Here is a 21,087-nt window from a genome sequence, read left to right as displayed (position 1 = left end):
ATTTTTGTATTATATTATAAAATATGAAATTCTATCATGTAGATCAAGTGATATAAAAATAAATATCATGATGTATACTACTATACATGCATGTTCATTGTTGCTGTTGAAAATTTAAATCTAGATATTCTGCGAAGGACAACTGCAGGAATGACAACCTGTTGCTGCTCTTAGGTCATTTTCACACCACTCAATAAATGCTATATAGACGGAGGTTTCATGAGGGTATTTATTACATAGTATGATCATTCAAAAATAATTGTAATTATATGGCAGCATGGCTAGAAAGAAAAACCTGAAACAATTAAGAAATGATTCCCAAACCAGCACAAAAATGACCCCAGTTAATGTGTCTAATATATTATAGACTCCCAGTACAGCATGCCACTGATGGTCAAAAACAAAGAAAGTTGAGAAACATATGTCACTGTCAGTCCAACATTTCAATGACATTGACAACTTGGATGGCTTGCCATGGTTCATTAATATTCCCCAGATGATGATTCATAATGACTTTGGTTATACCTTTACTATTCTCAACAAAAATCACCAAGTTTCCACTTGACATTTCAGGTCATGACTGGATACCTCTAAGTACTGAGTGAATTCCTGTCAGCATCAGCTATATGCTTAGACCTGCTGACCAACGTGGGCAAGTTACTTGGAAAATTGGGATTTCTTATTGGTAATTGAAAAGAAAAAGTCACATTACTTTACTAGTATCCAAACACTAGCAGTAAGTTAGTTAGTTACATTTCTTGTGCCTAGACTCTAAAGCCGCCACACCTGCACACTTTGTGGAGCAGCCAATCGAGCCATTGCAGCCTTTTGGCTACTGTCCATTAACAGCTAGACCCATGGTGTTACTGATCCCAGCGTTACTAGTAAATGTAATTAGGTTACTGAATATTAAATTGTAATTCCTCAAACAACAGAAGTGATAACATTACTGTAACACCATTCCCAACACTGATGCTGGTGCCATGCTATTTAACTAACGTGTTACGATAACTAACATGCTAAAGAGACAATATACTAAACATTGGCACGTTAACATACTAACATTTGTATGCTAAAATGCCAAATCTTACATTGTGCTAAGCATTAACATGTAACAATTTCCAACCCTGGGCTTGTTAACATGCTAATGTTAGCATTCAGGTCAAACCTGACACATTACAGCTGAGGCAGGGGAAGTTCACCTGAGGCTGATAAAGTTTAGACAGATGAAGGTTGAGCCAAAATGGCCACACTAGTTTTATAAGGATCTAAAATTAGCAAACTTTTTGGTGGTGTGTAAAGAGCAACATAGCCTCATGAGGCCATTAATGCAGCAATATTACATAAACTTGTCACATTCCGAGTCCTGAAGTAGAGTTTAGCTACATGGTGAATGTCAGACTTCACTAACTAGTGGTGGTTATGGATTTTTCACACCTTCTCACAAGAGCTAGATCATGCCAGCTAGCCAAGGGGGTAGGAAGAGGCCAATGGTCCCAAGCAGGCACACAATAATGAACATCCACAGGAAGATGCGGTCAATCACCATGGCAACATACTTCCAATCCTCTTTCACCTGTGTAGAGTTAAGAACAAGAGAAATGGACAGTGGGAAAACATGAAATAAAAAAATAAAGTTACACATGAAATTCTTTTTATGATGTCACCAAAAGTGACCCCTTTCACATTGTTGATTTTAGATTTGATTCAACTGAAGAAAAAGAAAATTATTCTTCAGATTAATCTAAAATTAAAATAATTATTAGTAATGACCGTAGTTAGTGTTTTTCCGCTTTCTTTGTTTGGTTTAAGGAAGACCCTAAGCCCACCTCACTTTCAGCGCACCCCTGTGCACCTTTAGTAAAGCAATAACTCTAACCATACTTTTCTTTTAGTTAGGCTCTCTCAATTCAGGTATGTTATTTCAGTATACAGTAAAGTTAAAGTTTTCCCATCCTGGTGTACGTGTACAACAACAGTACAGGTGCATGTGTTTTTTGTGTGTTTGTAAGCTGTGGAGTATGCTCTGTACTTTAGGAGCAAAAAAATCTTAAACAGGACTTCACATTATGACTGACATTTGTTCTACTGCTATAACAAAGCACATTTTTGGCATACAGTATATTCACATTAGCATAGAATCTATATACTGTGAGGCTGTTTTAAAGGCCAAGAGTGATACAAATAGCAAGTGTCTTTAAAGTGCCATCTTGATAATAGTAGATGTGGCATACTCACGCTGAAATCCGCATCCTCTGCCCTCAGATGGTCTGCAATGTAGTGCACCCCTTCCAGAGCACGTAAAACATTTGGTGAAAGCAGGATTGTTGAGTCTGATACTGTATTATCAATTTTAGTTGGCCTCTGAGTGGGATTGACTCGGGCCCCTGTTAAATGTCTGTTGGTCACTGCAGCCCCCTCCTGTCGGTTCTGGCTGTTCTGTGGGGTTTTCTGTTGTGGTGGGGGAGTCGAGCCGGGCGGTCTGGGTGAAGGAGGGCGGAAGGAGAAATATGACGTCAGTGTTCCCAGCTCTAAATCCTCAAAAGAGCTTCTCAGAGGGTCTTCTGTCGTGGTCCCATCTCTTAACCAGTTCACAGAGGTGCTGAGGCACTTGCCAGATTTGTACCCGGCAATCCGGCCGTCCCGCCGCTCCACCGCTGCTTCCTGCTGCAGCAGCAACAGCCTGTGACGCCGGCCGTCTGGCGCAGGCCGTCGCATGAACAGCCAGCGTGGGATCAGGTCCAGGAACACAAAGTGGACCCAGTGGGGCATCTTGTGAGTGCTTGGAGAGCGATGGTGCACGTTGAGCACAAAGACAGTGATGACGATGGAGAGGGTGACGAAAATCATAGTGAAGAGGAGGTACTCGCCGATGAGCGGGATGACGAGGGATGTGGACGGTATGATCTCAGTGATGAGGAGAAGGAATACAGTGAGGGACAGCAGCACAGAGATGCACAGGGTGATCTTCTCGCCACAGTCTGAGGGTAGATAGAAAACCAGAACAGTGAGGCAAGAGATCAACAAACAGGGGATGATGAGGTTGATGGTGTAAAACAAGGGAAGCCTTCGAATGATGAAAAAATAGGTGATGTCTGGGTAGATCTCATGGCAGCAGTCGTATTTCTTTGTATTGTATGTCCCCACGGCGTTGATGATGGCCCATTCGCCGCTCTCCCAGTAGTTGTTCAGGTCCACGTTTTCAGTTCGCTCCAGGTCGATCTTGGCCTTGTCGTACGTCCAGGAGCCAAATTTCATTTTACAGTTCTGTTGATCAAAGGGGAAGAAGGTGACGTCGATGCTGCAGGAGCTCTTGTAAATGGCAGGAGGGACCCAGCGGACTTTCCCGTTGTGGAATAGGTGAGCTTTCGTCATATGGGTCACAGCAAACTCACCGTCAGCGCTGGAAACGCAGAAGTGGTCATATGAGTGATGGTGACATACGGTACGCTACATCAGTTTTAAATATCAAAAGGCTAAAATAGCAGATAAACAATCATATCCTGCTTCTACTACCCCATGTGCTGAGAAAATAATTTTCTTACTTGAGAAACTATGCAGTGAAAAAGCATTTTCCAATAATAATCTACTCCAGTAATCTCCCTCCATTCATCGCTTTAGTGGTGATAATAGCTTCTACTGAAAACCTAATGATGAGCCGTTATCATTTCATCAGTTTCACACCTTTTTTAATTTCACTCACAGATTGTGATTACACTGGCTCGACGGAGTAGAACTCCATCATCAACTCTCTCAGTTTAATCTCCATGAGGTGGATTTAGGAGAAGGGAGAGGTTTCTTAAAATCTATTTCACACTGAAGCAATACACGCATGGAGGTTGTCTTCATTTTCAATCGAAATAAACTGTGTCAACATACATTTACAGAGATGCACAATACAAAAGCAGTTAATAGAAATGTTTGGCAACGTACAATTTGAGACAGGAAGAACTGTTCAAGTTATGTCGTAATTTTAATTAAAACTCTTTGACTTAATGCCAATGTGAAGGTATAGAAAGGAGCAGAATGTTTTATTATCACTAGATGGCGCCATTTTTATACTATGCTCCTTTCTGTTACTCTTTTCTTACGTTTGTGTGCAACTCTGCTACAAGCATCTGGGGCATGTTATGAAAAGAAACATTGTAGTATTACAGTGCAGTAGACAGACATAGTTGGCTTTACCCGATCACCAATTAAATAGAATGCTTATGTTATGAAGAGCTGAATAGATTTGTCAATCTGAATAATCAATTTATCATTTAGAGCAATGTAAAGCTTCTCAGATGTAAATATTTTATGGTTTTCTTTGTCTTTTATGATGGTAAACTCTGGATTTTGAACTGTTGGTTGGAAAAAACAAGCAATTTCAACAGGCCGTCTTCAACTCTGGGAGATTGTATTTGCCATAGTTCACTATTTTGTGACATGTTATAGACTAAACAATAAAGTGGTTAGAGAGAATAGTTGAATAATTTAATTTAATTGCAGGCCTAATGTTAAAGTTCTTTTTTTACTGTTATGTTAGTCTCATATCACACCTACTTGTTGTAGAGGACGATGTCTGGTACCCATATGAGCTCTGACGGCACTCTTATGGACGTTACATTATCATAGTCGGATGGTTTCCAGCGAAGTTTGTAGTCATTCCACTCCTTGGAGAGACACAACATGTTTTAGGGGGCTATGATCCTTAATTGTCAAATAAGTCATCCCATTCCTCATGAACTTTGACAAATGAGCAAAGTAGATGAAAGTTTTCATATCCTTACCATTATATATCACCAGAACTCCTCTAAGAAGAAAAAAATCTTAATAATAAATTAACACAGACACACATTTTTCTGACCTGTTTAAGCCACACATTGGTTGTCATCATTTGGTTCTTCTCATCCTAGCAGACAGACAGAAGGAGAGAGAGAGACAGACTGAGTTAAGGCTGTCAACTCAGGCCAGAGGAATATGAGAGAGAGGTTCTTGGAGGTTTGTCAAAGCAGACCCAAATATAGCCTGCAGCAACTTTACTTCAATAACTTGATGGAAGTGTTCTCTAGTAGTTTGTTCTGTGGAGAGGGTGCATACAGTAATCTAGTTTTTCTAAATGTGTTTTTGCTACTGTATAAAAATGCCAAAACATACTGTTGAAAAAACACATAAGGTGTAAACTGACAGGATACATTTTTAATGAGTTGCTATGCCTTAACGTTGGTTAGTATAGGGTGGACTAATCATACTAATTAAAGCTCTAGGGACACATTATTGACAGAAATTATATAATCCCATTATGAAATCTTGGTTCACATTAAAAGCAGCAGCTTCCAAGTCACAGAAAAAAAATAGCTTGTGTTTAAATATCACCTCTATTAATTTTCTTATGTATGTACTATATGAATTGGACAAACATGCGTGATGACTCACCACATCAATGAGCTGTGCTATGGACAGTCCGAACTTGACAATGACCACGTCAGAGATGTTTGGCACGGGTCTCGACCACTTGTTGTAACCAGCGAACAGCGTCTTGAAGAGCTCGTCCTCAGCGTGCGAGTGGGTCTTTTCATGACAAAGAACTGCAGATACATTATTGCTTTTTAATTGAAGTGTTAAACGTTAAACATTTATAGAGCTACTGATATAATATGACAATAATGGGATTTATAAATGGGTCACATTTGTTCAACACTGTACAAATGAAATTCCAGATTAAATTAAATTTCACTCATATGCATTTAATAGGTCCATTAGATATTTGAAGCTGTTAAAAGTAAAGTAACCAATGTTAGTGCAAATGTCCTTTTGACATCACGGTAATGTGGCCAGTTTGAACTCCTGACTTTGTTTTGTTGGTATCAAGCAGTAAATATTTGTTGGTATTATAACAAATGCGTGTGAAGTGAGTACTGAAGAAGAGGATAGGAGTAAGTTTCACAGTATATAGGGATCATATCTATGTTCTCTCACCCGTGTCTCCTCTAATCCTTACTTGACAAACTAGTTAATCAGCCTGGCATCATATTGGCTTTTGGGAGTGAAGATGAGTGTTGTGAACATCTCATGTTTCAGCATACATGCCTGCTCTGAACAACTAAAACCTTTCTTGGTAAAGTCTTATTGACTTTTCCACATCTCAGCAAATCTTTTGATCTCTTGATCTGAGCCTCCCATGTGGCTTGTCTGCTAAAACCTCTCGAGGTGAGCAGGTGGAGAATGGGGCAACACCGATTCAGCTTCAACCTCTTTTTATCTATCTAATGTTATTTTTATGCATGTTGCTTCACAATGAGAGGTGGCTTAATTAAACTGATTTTGAATATGAAGTCTAGACAGATTTGCATACAAGTTCAGACTGACTCAGTGCATTTTATTTTTCATTTTCTGCAGAATGAATAGCATGGAAATAAACAGCAAATCCCGCCCCTTGGGGATTACCGCTTCCACCTTCATCAATGTTGTCAGAGTCAATTACACACATCATTGCTTGCTTGTGTTAAGTGGAGGTGAGCTAATTTCTCACGAGTGAAGGGTGTTTATTGTCGAGCTGTCTGTCACCCTGTGTTACAGCTGATGCATGAAACAATTAAATTAGTTTTCACTTTAAGCAGAGGGTGCTGACGATAGCGTGTTTGCATTTGTGTATACAGTATCCTGAACGATATTGGATATTTAAGAGTTAAAAAATAATCTGATAATCATATAGGGCCAATAAATGTAATTATTGTTTTTCTAAACAATTGTAACCAAGATAGGTATACCTTACATTTAACTAAACTAAGTAATGGTTTCCCTGTTCAAAAACTACCCCAAATATATCACTGACTTTACTGTAATGAAATTTCTTATCCCCTATAGACCGACTCGCAATACCACGGATAACTGCAATAAGTCAATATCTGCCAATTCATCGGTGCTGCTCTAGTGTATAGAGTATGTTTGAACGTGCATTAGTCATTCATTCTCCTGTTCGTAATCATACTTTTACTACTGTTTAATGTACAGAGAGAACTTATCTTATGACCAAATATCTCATGGCAGCTTCTCTCTAGAGATGTATATAAGGAAATAAGTAAGGCATCACAACCAACAACGCCAAACCTCAAAAATCAATATTATTTTAATTTTTTTTAAATGAGACGCCATTGGGGTTGCATGCTATTAACACCCACTCCCTCTGCATCTCTGTTTTACAGTGTAAGGGTGTAATGCAACCGAATAAAGTGTGCTTCCATCAAAGATCCTGAAATGAGACCTTGGGCCACCTGAATTTGGCAGCAGTCGCAAAGGCCACATCGTTACCTGACCATGGGTAAGTTGTAGTTCTGACGACCACATTGACAACCCATAACTGTAGGACAGTCCACTGGAGGATACCCACATGAGGGTCTTAAATGTTACATGAAGATGACCTGAGGGATACATGCAAATCTGTTGAAATGATTTATTGCCTATGCTAATTCCTTGGCTTGAGGGTCTCTAACAGTGAAAGCACGGATAAATATGCAGATGAAGTCTCTGTGTAACACAGCTGTCTTACAAATGGGGTCAGTGGCTAGCATGTGGGGTAGCAATTTAGGCAAAACGTAATTATTTTAGCAATAGTTTGGAAAAAAGAAAGAAAAAAGGAGGCATTAGATGTGGTATAGTGTGAATTCAGAGTTAATTTGCCCGTGGCGCACTGGGGCGCATCTCCTGCCATCATGAACTAATTTCATTCTGGCAAAACAAGCATGCAACAGAGACTTCTTATCTGCTCTCCTGACAGTCAGGGCGGTGCACGTTCATCTGTCCGTGCATCTGGGAAGAACTAGATGTGGGGCTTACAAAAAAAGGTGGCATAGATCAAAGGCTCCTGCCAGCGGAGACTTGAAATGAGATGACACCTCCAACATCCAGCACACTGAACCGTGCATGTTGGATCATAGCCAAGCCCCCTGGCGAGATGTATGAAACACTGACCAGTTTAGATGATCGAGTCAGCAGCTTCCCAAGACAGAGGCGCTCTCGTGACATTAGGCTGTCAAAATATCTAAGAGTAAAAAGTTTAATAAAAAAAACAACAACAACATGAAACAATTTTTCACAAGTTGACTAAAATTGCAGGATTTGAGTCAGAAAGCTGAACTCTGTCAGTGACATTATGAGATGTAGATTGGCAGAGAGCAAGCACCTGCACATCTGATTGCTGTAGCATGTCAACACGTAGGACAGAGGGGACAAAAACTCTCACGTACGCCACAAGAAGACATAGGTTATCTTAAACCTTTTAGTGCTGGTTTGTGCATACAAAGAGGACCCATGAATGCCCCTGCAGAAGCTCCTGAATAAATAAATAGAGCTGCCTTGAGTTCCACTGTCAAGATTGATGGATTTAAAAAGTTAAACTGAATTTAACTTTTATTATTTTAAGAATCAAATATGACCACAAAAAGGTCTTGAAAATAGGGCACAATGGATACAGCAGTGAGAATTAAAGTTGCAGCTCAACTTAAAAATAATTTTATTGTGGTTGAACAGTGAAACCTGCTCCGAATTCTGACTACAAACATGCATATTTGTCTTGTCCATTTCTGTTTTTGAGAAACAAATATGTGACCATTAACACCCACTGAAAATATAGAATAGAATATTACCTCACACTGTGAATTTACCAAACGCTCAGAAGGTAACAGAGAAGCTAGCTAGTTCAGTCATCTTTTGTATAGGCCTACTGCTAACAGCTTTGTTATACGTGTTATTAAAACTAAAAGTGCTGCAGAAGTAAAAGATGGAGGGCTCCCTAAATCTACATGCAGTGGTGAAACTGGTCTCTTCCAGAATTAATTTATGGGTGTCACATATCAAAACAAATGAAAGAATGAAAGAAATACACACTGTATCTTAGTATGTATGGGCTGAAATAACTTGAGTAGACTTTAGCTTTGGCGCGAGACGATGATTTAACTAATTTGAGAAAAGCATTGTGGGAGTTTTGGGTAAAAGTGCGCAGGTGTTGAGATTGAAAGATAAGGTCTGGCAATAAAGAGACTACGTTAAGGTAACTCGAAGTTTATCCCTATCGTGCAAATAATGTTTAGTAGCCTTCTGACTGTCAAAGTTAGCGTATTGTTGTGGTAAAATGTCGGCTAAAACATGATATTTTGCTTTTCCATGTGGGTCCATGGCGTTTTGGACAACATTTGCATGTGTATCCACTTCTCCGTTTGTGGAAGCCACGTTGAGGTCACGATAAAATGTTTAAAAAGTGCTTACCTGACTGACACAAGAGTAGCGAGAAGAGAATAGCCGTCCTCACAGAGAACAGGTGGTTGTTTTGTCCCATTTTCGACTCTGCTTAAAATAAGTCCAACTTCACTGGAGAGCACGGAGGTATTTACGTCCGCTGTCAAAACGTTACCTTGAAATAGTGTTTTGTGAGCAAAATCTGTCATCTTCGCAGTTGGGAGTCATATCAGGACAACTTCACCATGCTGTAGGCTATAGCCCGTTTACATCTGTGGGCGGGGACGATACTCTGTATGAATAACTTTACTGTCTTTTCCCTAAAACTCTGCAACAATGGGTATGTGTGTCACTCTTCACACTTTAGCCCTGCTTAGACTGAATGAGAGCGAGCAATTATAGACCTCTTGTTTCCGCGCTCCAAAAGCCTGTCCGCGCACTGAGTCCGTTAGCCATGATCCGGTGCTGAAACGGGCAGCGGCACTGTAACGCCGTACCTTACCTCTGGTGTATTTGCAGATTAAAGTGCCAGTTCAATACTGCCTATACAAATCCGGTATCAAGAAATTAATTTACGGAAAATAGTCCGCTTTGTTGCTGTGTATATATATTATCCAAACAAATTCCACCCTTTTACGCACGGTGCCAATACTTTACGCATCCTTTGTGACCTAATCTAAGGCTTCGATAACAATTTAAAATGTTAAATTAGCTCTATTCCATGATTAGAAGCATTTTTAGTGACCACTTTGGTCTATTAGGTCCGCAAAACCGCATCATCCACTGTGAGAAGACAGGATACATCTGAGTACTTCGCGTCTTTCATCTGGTACCTATAACAGTCCCTCCTCCTTTCTCTCTCCTGCTCACTCTTACACACGCACACATACACGCACAGGATTCACCGTTAAAGTGGTAACTTGTATGTATGGGAAATGATAGACCATTAAGTCAAATTACATCCCGCTCGCTCCAAAAGAGTAAAGACTAATCGTTTATTTGTTTTGTAGAACATTTAAAGCATGTGTTAATAAGTGACACATGCAACTGAAACGTCCGTGGGATATTTCTATGGGAGACAGCTAGAGGGCAGACTAGGTGAGTGAATATGCCTTGTGACGTGTTGGTCCCCCTAAGATATTGATGTGAATAGAAGATGTGAAAGCATGGCAATGATCACATTCAGAAAACAAACAAAAACAAACAAACAAGGGCTGATTTATTGTTTGTTACTGTTAACTGGTAAAGCATACTTCATATCATACATTGTACAAATTCATATTATTATATATTTAATGATTTCAAACATGAAAGCATTCTTTCTCCTGTCAGGGTCAAAGAGAGAATAGCACAATGGTCCTGGATACACAACAAAAGCCTGTAGTTTTTCTTGTCTGATCCTAAAGTTTACATACTGTGTGAAATCTCAAACATTCATTTACACAATGTGCAGATTCAGAGGTGCTATGTTTTAAGAGTTTTATCAACTTTTCTTATGGTGTGTTTCTTGCTTATTTCTTTCTAATCACAGGAATTGTCTAATTGCTTAAAGTGCTCATATTATGCTTTTTGGCTTTTTCCCTTTCCTTTATTGTGTTATATCTTTTTGTGCACATTATAGGTTTACAAAGTGAAAAAGCCCAAAGTCCACCCACAAAGGGATTTACCATCTTCCAGAGAAATCACAAACCGCTCCAAACAACTCTGTTGTAGTCCAGCCTGTCACTTTGTGACACACGTTCTAATCCTCGCCTAGCTGCTAGCATGGCACGCCCTCTTACTCTGCTTCTGACTTGCTATTAGTCCTTACTTAGCTACTGCGCATGTGCGACTCCCAACAAAGATGGAACAGAAGTGAGATGCCTCACTTTGTATCTAAAACAGAGAGCTCAACACACAGGGTGAAAAGAGGAGCTGCAGCAATGTGCAGTACAACAAATATATAGTGTTTTTTGAAAATTAAACCACATAAACCTATTCTGGTACAAGCTCTAAATACAATTATGAACCTGAAAATAAGCATAATATGAGCACTTTAAACAATATCTTGATCCTCATACACAGGTTATTGCATAGTTGTTTTTTTTCCAAACAATGAAAACAATGGTTTGTATTGCAGACCCAGTTGCAGTCTTCTCCTTTTTTTGTTGCAAAAATTAAAATGTCAGTTGGAACACACTATATTATCCTAAGCATATCCTGGCCTCCATCCTCACCCTGGAACCAGATGGCTGATCCATAGCTTCCCCTTGAAAAGACTAACAGAGCCATTATGTTTGGTCTCTGAAGGCCATTCTAGTTTGATCCATTAACACTCAACTTGGCTTAAACCTGCACCACATACTGTTACCACATTTGACCTCACCCAATTCCATGAATAATGCCTGAATGGAAAATAATATTTTATTTTATGGGGTTGAGTTATGGGGTTATAACTTGGGTGAAGGGAAACATTTTTTTTAACCAACAATGCTTTTTTGCTTTGTTCTCTTAACTTTTCTGTCATCTTTTAACAACGTTGATTCCTACAGTTGATATAATGGCAGACCTTGACACACTTTGTATCATAGTGATCTAAGCATATATAGATAAATTAATTAAAAATATAAAATGGCAGGAAGGTTTATTTCCCTTATTTTGGGTCTCACACAGGATACCATACATCCTCACCAAGTTGGAGGATGACATGAGGGCAGCCAGTCTTTTCAACACTTCCTTAGCGATGAATTTTGGCAATGTCTTTCAGCTGCTTGGTGAATGAAGCATGCAGAGACTGCGATGAGATCTCCAGCCTGTTGGCGATGTCCACTGCAGCGCGAAGCATGTCTTCGAAGGCCAAGGACTCTTCTCTGATTCTGCTCAGGAAACACAAACGATCCAGGTCACAGAGTGAAGGGAAGGAAGAAACAAGGGCAGATGTGGAGAGATACAGAGTAAGTGAAAGAGTAGCTGAGGACATTAAATACATTATAAGGCGGTCATACATATGGATGCTGTTAAAGCTGGTTATGTAATAGGAAAAACTGTGTAAAGGGGAAGACGTATAATGCAAAGCATGACAGACAACAAAAGGTCATTTAGTGGTGCACCATACCATATGTATAATATCTGTATGTGTAGACACAGTGAATGCTCTTTAGTCCGACACTTTGTACTCAGCATTTATAAAATAATTTGTATGCGTTAGTTACCTCAACTAACAAATTTCCTGCTGCATATCAGGTGAATTACTGGATTCAGATGTATTCACTTACAGAGCTTATTTTCATTAACAGTTGATCTGTTAATTGCTTTTCAGTTAAGTGTTTGTTTATTTAATGCCATAAAATAGTACAAAATGCCCATTCCAACTTCTCAGAGGCCAAGGTTAATTCTTCAATTTGTTTGTTTTGTCCAACGAACACTCCAAAACCCAAAGGTATTTGCAATGACCTACACATGGAGAAAGCAGCAAATCCTCACATTTGAGAGGTGGGAACCAGCATTTGTGTGACAATTTTGCATGATAATAAATATCTTAAACAATAAAAAGAGGTTTTTGTTTCTGATTACTTTGAATTGTAACCACACATATGTTACCCACACATATCAGCAGCTGTAAGAAGAGTAGTAAACAGAAATCTTGACACCAATCTAGACTGCAAGCAGAGACACACTGCAGGAGCATTGCATCATTATATTAATAATTTTGCTAATTTCTTTTGATTGACATGTGCATTATGACAGACAGGTTGAAACAGCAGTCATCGATGCAGTGGCCTATGCTCTAATAAAAGACAAACAATTTCCTTTGTCTGCCATCACTTGAACACAGATCTTCGCTCACAGTTCCTCCCATTTATGTGATCATTCATTTGTTTATGTCTTCAGTACGCTAACAAACAAGAACTGATCTTTTATTAGCTGCTCTCTTCATATTTTAACTTTGACCTTTTATTAAGCTTAGCAGACACATTCTTCCTGACATCTTAAAACAGATTATTGCACTCACTTCTGCATCCCAGCGCTCAACACTTCCCCCTCCAGCTGCTTTTCCATATCTTCTTCAGCTTTCTCCACCACCTCATGGCAACTCTTGTGGTCCTCTTGGATGCCAATGACATTTTCCTTAATCACATCTTCATAGTTCTGATCTCCCAACTCTGCCCCCACAAACTGCACCAAGTTCTCCATCACTGCCTTGTTTCCATGCTGGATGGCCTGCAGATAGGCCAGCTCCTCTTTCTGGGCCTTCAGCCTTCGAGCCGAAGCAGTGTTAGTGCTGAAGTGGACTGAGCACTTGTCCGGTTGAGGCTCATACTGCAGCGTAGGTGAAGCTGCTGATGTGACCCAGTCTTGATTGTTTCTTATCCTTACAGGCTCATCACCAACTGCCTGCAACGTGTCATTGGTGGCCATTCTCGTAGAGTAAATGTCAAAGCCTGAACCCCAATCTCCACTTTGGCAGAGCGTTGGGGTTGCCATGGATACCCAGGCCAAGATGAAGGGCATCCAACAATGCCACATGGTAACCTGAAAAGAGAAGCAGGTAAGTGACTGTTAATAACTTCTGAGAACTTCAACAGGTGTGGAAGCACTTTGAAGGAGACATTCTGGGACATTTATTTGCTCTCTTGTTGAGTGTGAGATGGAACGATTAATACCACTCTCATGTCTTCACGATAAATGCAAGGCTACAGCCAGTAGCGGCTTATCTAAGCTTAGCATGAAGACTGGAAACAGAGGGAAACAGCTAGCCAGGCTTTGTCCAAAGATACAGAAGAAAAAATCTGCCTACCAGCACCTTTTAAGCTCAATAACTTTTACTGCTCCCAGACAAGAAATAGTGCAACACAAAACCCCTTATGAAACAACAATGTGTCGTTTTTATATTTAGTTTTTTGTCCAGATTAAACAAACAACATATAATGTGTTAGTTAATTAGCTTTAGAGGCCCTGGTAGGTGGATTTTGTTATCTCTGACAGATCCAGGCTACCGGTTTCCCGTCTTTATGCTAAACTAACCTTAACTTGCTGCTGACTGTAGCTTAATATTTTACGGATATGAGAGTAATATCAGTCCTCTTATCTAACTCTGCAAAAAGTTTTTTTTCTCCAAAATGTCAAATTATTGCTTTAAGTGAAATGCACATTTTAAGGTGCTGGTTTAGCCCAGATAGTGTACATGTTACACTTTTAACATGATTTTTATTCAAACAGCATGCAAGTCTGTAACCTTTTTTGTTTTTGAGTTAATTAACTCATTCACATAATGTCTCTAGTGGTTATTACCAAAAAAGTCATGTCGCTAAGATAAATAAATGTAAATTCATGTTTAAAGACATCTTTAAAGTCAATATCTCTGCAGATCTTTGGAGCATTGAGGGAATATTAGGTGTGGACCCTCATTTGTTCACTATCACCTTTTGAAATCAAAGCTTCTCCACTCTGATCCCTCAGTAGTCACAGATAAACAGGGATAATAGCTGTGAATCCAAAGAACCACAGTCTGTTTATTAGGTACATTCCCACAGCTTAAATTCTAATCTGAAGGTTTTATATTATATAATATATTACGTACTATGTACTTTCTGCATCTCCATGTTTTAAACAGCTTTATTTAAATCACGTAAATATTGGGGATAGTTATTATGCCAAAACAAAGGTGCTCTGGTGACCTCAAAGGCTAGACCTAAATCTGATTTGTGACCTTTAGACATTTATTGTCTGTATGTCTGTATCTGTCAGTAATATAAACATTTCCATTTATTCTATTTAATCTTTAATATCGTAGTGGCTCAAAAATGTGACACTGAATGCCACACTGCATATTTTAGCAGTGATCATTTCATACCATTGTGTAGTTTATCAGCTAACATTTCCTTTCTCTTGTCACTGACACCTTATATAAAATGCTATATATATATATATATATATATATATATATATATATATATATATATATATATATATATATATATATATATATATATATATATATATATATATATATATAATTTACTCAAAGGAGCAGGCTGCTGTACTACTTGAGGCAGTTTGATCAAGGGATATTTGGAGTCCTAGGAAGTCTTTCTTTTTATCAAGACCCACATTACCCGAGATGGAATATAAATGCTTTTATAATTAAGATTTTAGCAACTGAACACCTATTTAAGAAATGTTGAAGTTAAGAAATAACTTAATGTTGAAATTTACTGGAAATTCCACTGAATGTATAGCATTGAAAAATTATTTTTGTAAACCATCACTACCTGAAACTAGAAGGGCACTCGAGAGCGCAGACCTCTGCCAAGGCATGCCCTATCTCACAATGTTAACGAAAGTGAAACATTATTTAAAAACTTGATTTTACATTAAGTATCTTTTAATGGTTCAGAAATTAAGATTTTAAAAAGTATTTTTCCAACTGTTAAAATACAACCAGTCAAGTTAAGATTCAAAAACAGGTTTTTCAAATTGGGTCGTTGACATTTAGCCTAGACACCAAAATTCAAGATAAAAAGCACTCAAACAACAATTGTCACTTTATCATTTTGTGGACTGCCATTCATTTTTCTCTCCTGTGCATTTGGAAATATATTTAAAGACCCATACCAGGCCTGTGAGGTAGAGGCATTGCAGAGCTCTTTCTGCTGTTAGAGCACATTTAGTTTCAGCTGCAGTTTACTTTTACAGCAGCCTTGAAACTATCTCAACTTCTCACTGCTGGAGTGAAACTTTTAGTTGGTTGACTTGTTTTGCAGAGAAATGCAAAATGAATGCCCAGTCATGCTTGCTAGAATGGACACCGTAAAATTATTTATTTTAAGATGAGTTGTGGTGTGGCCCAAACCCATAAAACAACCAACTGTTGGCCTCTCTCCCTACCTGCCTCCCTCTGTTTCTGATTACTTTAAATGGTGACCTCACATATGTTACAGCAGCTGTTAGAATAGTAGTAAACAGAAACCTTTAAACCAATCCAAACTGCAAGAAGAGACACAATCCAGGAGCTTTGCATCATGACGTCTAAGTAATAAATGTGCTCATTTCAGGTTGAATATTTCAGATATTGTTGACGTCATGAGCATTTACAAACCTCTTTGTACTATTATAGATATCTGCTGCTTCACTGTGACAAGTCATTCTTTGTCCTTCAACAAACCATAGCGTTTACCCTCAAGTATGCAAATATTTGGAAAAATATTTTTAATAAGTCTACATTTCCTGTTGAACTTACTTTGAAATGGGCTAGTAAGATTCAGAAAACACACCTGTAGACGAGTTTACTGTGAAACTTGTCATAAGGTGAGGGAAAAAAACACTCTAATGTTGAATGGTGTCTCCATCTTCTAATTGGAGAGCTGCAGAACAGCATGTCCAAAACTTTTTATTGCTCTGAACTTTTACTGCACTTGTTTGGGTGTATATAAATCAATATCTTATGGCATAGAGTGACAACACTTTCAACCTAATGGGAGAAAGTAGCCAAATGGAAATATAATTCATCTTAAAATATAACTTTATTGTCTCTGTGTTCTATTAGCATCGCAGCAGTAAAAGGCACAAGTCAAAGGACATTTAGTGACATTATTTCAGTCTCTAAAAGGCCTGCTAACTATATGCACACATACTCCTCTCTGTGTCACAGATTGGCAGGAGCAGTTGTCTTTGTCTTTGGAAAATGTCTGCACAATTTCCACGCTGGCATTTTATGGTTTAGTTGAAACTGTTTGTGTTAGACTCTCTGTGGCCTGTAGTGACCTTTTTTGGCTTCGCTGTGAAGGATCTGTCATTGTAAAGTGGCTTTTATAGGCTGACTTTTCTTTTGGCTTAAAATAGCAGAAGCTCGCCTGCAGAGGGAAAGGAGTTCCCAGCCAAAAGCTCAGAAGACCATTAGGATATTTCAGTTCTTGTTTCTGATCTAGTGGTGTCCCCGACTAAGAATTTACATATTCAAATCACAATTATCATGTCTAAGAGCTTCTTTCTTTTCACATTTTATTTACGGCAATATGTTGATATTTATATAATATTTGGCTGTATATTAACTTATTGGGAGAAAACAGGTAGTTTTATGTAAAATCAGACATTGAACCCCCCATATAGCCATAATGGCATGATCCTCGTTTCATAACTGAAGAAATAAAAGGATCCATAATACATTTTATTTCTATGTTAAAAACTGTCAACTGGCAGAGTTTAGGACTGAGGCTGGCTGAAGCTTCAATGAGCACCCAATGGTTAAAGAAATCAGGTTTCATTTTCCCACCTTGATTGAATAAATGAATCAGGATTACTTTCTCAATTAATTGATTAATAATTTGGTCCCAAAAATGTCAGAAAAAAAAAAAAAAAAAAATGCGTATCAAAATTTCTTAAAGCTTAAAGTGATGGTTCGGAGTAATTTCTCCCTAGGGTCCTTTGCACCATGACCTCGAGCCAAACACCCCCCCCAAAAGCTTTTTTCACCTGGGTCAAACATTTGGGAGAGTTAGCGTAGAGTAGCGTTATCAGCTGAATAGCTTAGCGCAGGGGCTAATGGACCCACGTTTGTATCTCGTAAGTTACCCCACTAATAATGCCCGAAATCGTCTACAGTAGTACAAATAGGTTATGCACTCATAAAACGATGGATTGGAAAGTTTGTAAGTCCACCAGAAGTTTATGAACACTTGCCTGCTCTCTTCTGCTCTCTGTTGCTGCTGCTGCTGCTGCTACCTGCAGTTAGACAAGTGCTTAGGGCCGTCTACAAATTACTACACCGAAAAGAGATACAACAAAAATATTTATTAATTTAATGATTAAATAAGGTAATGTCTCCAAACTTACCTCAATTATTACTTGTCTCCTGCTAGTTATACTACAGCACATATTAAAAAAAAAAAGTTAAATTAAAAAATATTTTTGTTGCATCTCTTTTCAGTGTTGTAATTTGTAGACGGCCCTAAGCACTCTTTTACAGCAGCAACAACAACAGCAGAGAGCAGAAGCCAGCAGGCAAGTGTTATTTACATAAACTTCTGGTGTACTTACAAACTTTCCAATCCATCGTTTTATGAGGGCATAACCTATATGTTCTAGTGTAGACGTTTGGTATCATTTCGGGCATTATTAGTGGGGTAACTTACGAGATACAAACGTGGGTCCATTAGCCCCTGCGCTAAGCTAGTCAGCTGATAACGCTACTCTACGCTAACTCTCCCAATGTTCGACCCAGGTGAAAAAAGCTTCTGGGGGGGTGTTTGGCTCGAGGTCATGGTGCAAAAGACCCCAGGGTGAAATTACTCTGAACCATCACTTTAAGGGGACGTCTTCAAAATCACTTGTTTTCAGTGTTTACAGTGAGTGAGTTACAACGCATTTTAACCCGAAATTAAGTGTTTCGTTTTTTTAAGAATTCACCAACACCGTGAATTATTTCGGCACCAGAGAAAAAAATCTGAGTAAAAGAGTAATGTTATTTCATGTTGCTGGAATTCAGTGGTTGAGATGACTGCAGAGACTGATACTACATTTGCAAGATGGACATACTTCCATTATTTTCAGGAGTTATTACTAGTGCAGTGCCCGTTTGGAACGGGCGATCGCTTGGCCTGTGGTATTGCTGCTTGTAGAATTCATCAAAACCAAATTGTACCCCAAACTGACTTACAGAAGGACCCCAAACCACTTAATATGCAACTCCACTGTGTAGCCTACTACTGACTTACAGTGTAGGCTACTTCTACATCAGAGGAAGACGTTGTACTTGTATTTACCTGACAGACAACGCTGAAGATTCAGAATGTAATCACAAAATATCAGACAGTAATCAGACATTAGTGTCATGGACTCATTGGCAGCGCGCTACCCACCCGGCCCGTTATGAGCGCTAATCAGCACATATCTGCCAACCACCAGAACCAGACCGTGTGTGTGTGTGTGTGTGTGTGTGTGTGTGTGAGAGAGAGAGAGAGAGAGAGAGAGAGAGAGAGAGAGAGAGAGAGAGAGAGAGAGAGAGAGAGAGAGAGAGAGAGAGAGAGAGAGAGAGAGAGAGAGAGAGAGAGAGAGAGTTGTTTTGTTTCGGATCGTTAACCAATTTAACATTTCAGCAGGGGTTTAGTGGCTTGACGGTTAACGGGGAAGTAGGGGATTTGATTCGCAGAGTTATTTTGGCGACTTAATTAACCCGACCCAGGGTGTGTCAGATGTATCTGCCTGGTTCAACTCTGAGATTTTCTTGCATTGCACCGCTATGTGAAGGAATAATCTCCAAGATAAGGCTACGTTATGTTCTGTCAGCTCACAGCAATGTGATACAATAACTGTTCTAAAGCGCTCTGCATGTGGTGTCTGCTGATGTGCAGGTTACCTTCCCCCCAAACACGGACACACGTATATACAGATACGTCTCGCTTTATAAGATAAATAGCCTGCCTATAAGTGGCATCACGCTCTGTCTGCACTTGTTGTTGCTGGTTGTGCTTTGCGTGTGTGGGATTCTCATACGTCCTTAAATTCGGGAATTGTCGTTTGTTTATTCAAAGTCAAAGACAGTCCAAAGTAGTGCAACTTTGCACATTTTTGTGGGTCTGAGGTGTATGCCACATTTTAGCTGCCAAAGCTCTGCTGCTCTCTGTCTCTGGTCCTCAGTGTGAGAGGGGGAGTGGCCAGCGGCTAGAGCGGCAAAAGCCAATGTGTGCTTCTTTTACCTATATATTTAACGATCTCTTTTGCATTTCTAATCCATACAACGTCAAAATTGGCACTGCACTTACTCGTGCCCGTAGCAAGACACCTGTCAAGTTTGAAATCCATTGGACTAACAGTTCGAGAGATATGCGCTCAACACCCACACACACAGACAGAAAGACGTTCCTGCAATTTATAGATAGATTTATAGATAGATTAACATTGTACCGTCACTGTGGTCAGAGCCAGAACCAGAGACAACATCTGTGTCCCAACAGGTAATGGTACGTCAGCGAGTACAGCGGTGTCTCCAAGCAACTGGCAGATATAAACATTACGGGAATTAACGTGACTTCAATACAATTGTACGGTTTTAATTTCCATTAAATCCTACTTTATACTTCTACTCCACTACGATTCAGTCAAGTAGGCCTATGGTAGGTTTTACTTCACTTATTATTGTATAACTTTAGTAAAGTTGCAGATTCAGATTAATAATATGAAATATTATGAATAAAAATAAATTGGCATGTATTAAATTGGATTGGATGAAGATGAGACTTTGTTGATCCTGTGGCGAAATTCACAAGCTAACTGCCAAGTCATAAATCTATGGTTATTTTGGCGAAAGTAAGTCAAAAGTAGTGTAAAGCATTACAATTCAGAGAGCCGCAAATCTTTCAACAATTCAGAAGCTGGAACAAGAGGATGTTTGGCATAATTGCCTTTAGAATGACTTAAGCGATTCTTTGATTATCAAAATAGTTTTTTAAAATAGTATTTGTTGTGATATATTTAAAACAGAGTACTTGAAAGGGTGTGTAGTTCTCACTTCATGACTAGTGCATGGTTGTGATATATTTACCAGTGAAATCTCTGTTTTCCAGCCTATTTAGTTGTCAAAGTGCACCTTTGATTTGATACTGTACTTATCCCTGGTAACAGCCTTAGCTGTGGGTCAGAGCTAATCTGATCTGCAGCCCAACCCTGTGGCCCCTCTTGTCAAAGCCTGAACAGGTGTGTTTCATAGGTGTCACAACACTCAACTGCTTCAATGTTGTTATGACAACAAGGTCTTTGGCAATAAGCCAGTACGGCATAGAGAGGCCTCACAGGTTCAGTGTTAATACCATATACAGAAATGACAGGTAATCATGTAAACTGGAGACATACTTGGCAGCATAATAATCCAAGAGATAGATAGAGATACGTTTGCAA

At 39.1% G+C, this 21,087-nt stretch overlaps 2 protein-coding genes across 3 annotated transcripts in view; one reads left to right on the top strand and one right to left on the bottom strand.

Moving 5' to 3' along the window:
* Positions 1 to 237: 237 nt before the first annotated feature.
* chrna2b (cholinergic receptor, nicotinic, alpha 2b (neuronal)) lies at positions 238 to 10,030 on the bottom strand. Of its 2 annotated transcripts, XM_028604591.1 has the most exons (6): positions 9,247 to 10,030; positions 5,419 to 5,570; positions 4,850 to 4,894; positions 4,546 to 4,655; positions 2,239 to 3,403; positions 238 to 1,576 (listed from the first exon to the last, which is right to left on the bottom strand). In XM_028604591.1, exons 1-6 carry the CDS (start codon positions 9,314 to 9,316, stop codon positions 1,451 to 1,453), a joined length of 1,668 nt encoding a protein of 555 aa, XP_028460392.1. In that variant the 5' UTR covers positions 9,317 to 10,030; the 3' UTR covers positions 238 to 1,450. The 2 variants fall into 2 exon arrangements, with proteins under 2 accessions (XP_028460392.1, XP_028460393.1); XM_028604592.1 differs by lacking the exons at positions 4,850 to 4,894; positions 5,419 to 5,570; positions 9,247 to 10,030 and having other exon boundaries at positions 2,239 to 3,267; positions 3,396 to 3,403; positions 4,546 to 4,621.
* baalcb (BAALC binder of MAP3K1 and KLF4 b) overlaps positions 8,957 to 21,087 on the top strand; it is a 94,710-nt gene continuing 82,579 nt past the window's right edge. The window contains exons 1-3 of the mRNA XM_028604598.1: positions 8,957 to 9,031; positions 11,963 to 12,149; positions 13,575 to 13,744. The gene's annotated coding sequence lies outside the window, so the exon portion shown is untranslated. The remainder of the gene's footprint in view (positions 9,032 to 11,962; positions 12,150 to 13,574; positions 13,745 to 21,087) is intronic.

The sequence above is a fragment of the Perca flavescens genome, chromosome 18 (assembly GCF_004354835.1).
Source record: "Perca flavescens isolate YP-PL-M2 chromosome 18, PFLA_1.0, whole genome shotgun sequence".
NCBI classification, from domain to species: Eukaryota; Metazoa; Chordata; class Actinopteri; order Perciformes; family Percidae; genus Perca; species Perca flavescens.
Note: the sequence above shows the minus strand (reverse complement) of the source record. Positions and strands in the feature narration are given on the sequence as shown.

Excerpts from the sequence above, each read along its gene's own strand:
- chrna2b (XM_028604591.1), bottom strand. The coding sequence starts at position 9,316 with ATGGGACAAAACAACCACCTGTTCTCTGTGAGGACGGCTATTCTCTTC. Across the intron at positions 4,895-5,418 it reads TAGCACAGCTCATTGATGTG|GATGAGAAGAACCAAATGAT; the intron begins GTGAGTCATCAC and ends TCTGTCTGCTAG. Across the intron at positions 1,577-2,238 it reads CAGAGGATGCGGATTTCAGC|GTGAAAGAGGATTGGAAGTA; the intron begins GTGAGTATGCCA and ends AACTCTACACAG.